This window comes from Humulus lupulus, chromosome 5 (genome assembly GCF_963169125.1).
Source record: "Humulus lupulus chromosome 5, drHumLupu1.1, whole genome shotgun sequence".
Classification (NCBI taxonomy): domain Eukaryota; kingdom Viridiplantae; phylum Streptophyta; class Magnoliopsida; order Rosales; family Cannabaceae; genus Humulus; species Humulus lupulus.
Window position 1 is genome coordinate 44,407,085 of NC_084797.1, and position 3,549 is coordinate 44,410,633.

Below are 3,549 nucleotides of genomic sequence, written 5' to 3' on the forward strand. Positions count from 1 at the left end.
TAAATTTGGTGTAGAATTTGATGTTGTATATAATTGATTCAATTTGGTGTGAAGAAATATGGTGTACACAAATGTCTTATTGTTTTTGTGGCATCCATAAATGCACATATGGGCATGATTTAAATTTACTGAAATGCACAACTATAATTCCCAACAAACATTTAGTATACACAGTGTTATGCCCATCACTTTTATAATTGAGATATTGAAATCATAAATTTTTTTGAGTCGAATTTCTTGTTTTTCTACAACTTCATTGATGTATATATGTCAAGATCAACCATTTACGAAGATGCTTTTTAGAAAATAAAAATATATTTAGCCCATCAAGACTATTTATTAACTAGAGTTATAACAAATTAACTTTAGTCTCTTTATTCTAACAAAAATATTAAATAAACAATAAATTAAATGAAGTAAGAAAAATATGTATAACATTTCATTACTCATTTTTGCTGCTTCACAATTAAATAATATAATTTTGTGATTAATTTACACATCATATTTTCAACTTTTTTCGGCATATATTTAACATTTTTGAATAAAAATGTACAAATTGGGCAGATTTCTTTCCCATTGAATTTAAAAAACTGTGATTGAATTAATTAATTTGCTAATTATATCTACGATATAAATTTTCAACATGCAAACTAATTTCGACAAAGAAAAATATATACATCTTTAAAATAACAATTAATAATTTCAATTTATTTATATAAAAATTACAAACTAGCAAAGATATTTTTTTTAATGCAATCTTTTAATATTACAATGAAATGAATTTACACATGAGAGTTCCTCCTTATTTTTTAATTTTTTTTATATAAAACTTTTTTTTAGGTCAAGATGACATTGAATCTAGAGTTGTTGTCAAAGCTACAGTACTTATAAATAATATGTTGAACTACAAAAGAGAGAGGGTATCATAATGCATCAACTAAGTACTACATATGTACAATCAACGAAAAAATTATTCAAAAGTTGTTTTTTAATCACAATTATTCAAAAGTTCTTCGTGAGTGGTAACCATGACCCTAACATATAATTTACTAATTGAACAAGCACCCCTAATAAGTAATAAAACCCATAAAAATAAATCCAAATCTAGAGCAAATCATGAATATATATATATATATACGTACTAGTAATCTAGTAATAGTAGAGGGGAAAAGTTTAATTAAAAAAAAGCTATGTAAGTAATAAAAATATGAAATGAGAAATTAAGTAAGCATTATATTTTGTTCCATATTCAAAGACGGAGTAGACATGCACATGGTAATATTACAGCTAATCGCTAGCTAAGCTGGCGCCTTATAATTTATATATGGCTGGCTAATACGTGTGCCCACTGTGGCCTCACATTAGAGACCAAAAAAATAAATAAATGTCCAATTTTTATTTTTTTTGAAAAAGTTAATATTAAATTGGTCCGCGATTTTCCCACGCTCCACCCTAATGTTTCACTTTATAGCTCAATAAATTGAAAAAAGAAAAAAAAAAACCAATATATAAAATGTAAGACTAAGACCCCATTTGCCACATTCTCTCTCTCTAGATATATATCTCGCATATATATAAATATTTGTAAGACTAAGACCCCATTTGTGACATTCTCTCACTATATATATAAAGAATTGTATATGAAGTCGTATGGCTAATCCTCCAACAGACGTGCCCAAAACTGACCAACCACCCAACCCATCCATATCATTAGTACTCTCTCAGTCCGAGGTGCGCCCAATATCAGAAAACCAACCACCAAGCCCAGCCGTGGCTGTGGCCGTGGCCGGGCTTATTCCATCAGAAGACCCGCCCCCTCAAAACCCGTTTCATTCGCCACGAACCGGGTCCAGTTCGGTAAAGAAGCACCCGTTTTTCCGGGGAATCCGTTGTAGGAGTGGGAAATGGGTTTCAGAGATTCGTGAGCCTAGGAAAACGACACGCGTTTGGCTCGGTACGTATCCAACTCCTGAGATGGCGGCCGCAGCCTATGATGTGGCGGCGCTTGCCTTAAAAGGGCACGACACCGCCTTGAACTTCCCTAATTTGGTTTCCTCTTACCCAGTGCCGGCTTCTACTTCGGCGACCGATATTCGTGCCGCAGCTGCTAAGGCAGCCGAGTCGAAACAACACCAACAGCAAGCCGAGCTGAAGCCGAAGCTGAAAGAGAATAAAGACGGCGGGGATCAGAGTTTGAAATCCGTACCCGGTTGGGTGGTCAATGAGGAAAGTTGTTCGAGTGGTGCGAATAATAATAGTGAGTTGAGTTCCGGCGGCGACGGCGGTAGTGAGTTTATGGATGAGGAAGCGCTTTTGAATATGCCGAATTTGCTAGTGAACATGGCTGAGGGAATGCTAGTAAGCCCACCAAGGATTAATACGCCGTCGTCTGATGACTCGGCTGGGAATTCAGATGGAGGAGAATGTTTATGGAGCTATACTTAATAAACATTTATATATATATATCGAACAAATCATGATGATGATATATATATATGTATATGGATCATCATCAATAAAATGATCCAGATTCAAGGCATCAATATATATTAAATAGATGCAAATGAAAGACCAAAAAAGTACGGTATGTTCTTTCTTTTTCTGGTACTTTTGTATTTTTGCTTATTCTCTGTGTGTTTTTCTGATTTTTGCTACCCTTAATTGGTTTTTTTTGGAATTGTGTATTTGTTTTTTTGGGGGTGGGGGTCGTCTATTATTACCTTCTTCGTTGCCCTCCACTGGATTTTTGCAGCTGATTATAATGTGTGTGGAATCCGTACGTGTAAAGCTGGGTAGCTACACGTGCAGGAGATTTTGCTGCTAACCTCTTATGATTTAGTTGCTGTATGTATATATATATATAATATATTTATATATCATATATACATGTTTGTGACAGAAGAAGTATTACTCTTTCTACCCATCATGTTTATGCCTTATTCTTCTTTTGGAAAGAGACCGTTGGGAGCAAGATTGAACAAATATATAGAGATATATATTCATCTATATGTAGATTCGAACTCTATCTCTATATATACATATATAGATCTTTTCTATTTTCAATTAAAATTTACTACTACTTCAAAATTAGTCTCACTTATACATATGTTCCAGATTTTGACCGAGTTTACTTATTACAAGGGTTTTTATAAAGGCTTAGCATATATATAAATATAACATACTATATAACGGTAAGAAAAATCTATAAATATGTTTGCCATTAGGCTTTATTTCTTTCGTTTAGTAAGTATCAGAATTAAGAAGAAGTCGCAAAAAACCATCAACTGATTGTTTTGGGGGTTAAGGAAACCCTCTTTTCCTCTTTGTCTCTCTTATATAAGGACAAGGTCATAAATTAATTGATAAAAAGATATGAATTGAAAACTTACGTATATATATATATAATAAATATACAAATATATGCATTTGTATATTTTAAATATATATTAGCAATACTAAGTTTCCATCCAAGGTAGGTCATTTGTTGTTAAAGTAGCCCAGACAAGAAGCAAAAATCGTGCCGATTGTTAAGGTCATGATTTTTAGATA

General features: G+C 32.8%; 1 protein-coding gene across 1 annotated transcript; it reads left to right on the forward strand.

Annotated features, from left to right (window-relative positions):
• The first annotated feature begins 1,514 nt into the window (after window positions 1-1,514).
• LOC133834792 (ethylene-responsive transcription factor ERF027-like) lies at window positions 1,515-2,926 on the forward strand. The gene has a single exon (XM_062264546.1). It carries the CDS (start codon window positions 1,651-1,653, stop codon window positions 2,443-2,445), a length of 795 nt encoding a protein of 264 aa, XP_062120530.1. The 5' UTR covers window positions 1,515-1,650; the 3' UTR covers window positions 2,446-2,926.
• Window positions 2,927-3,549: the final 623 nt, after the last annotated feature.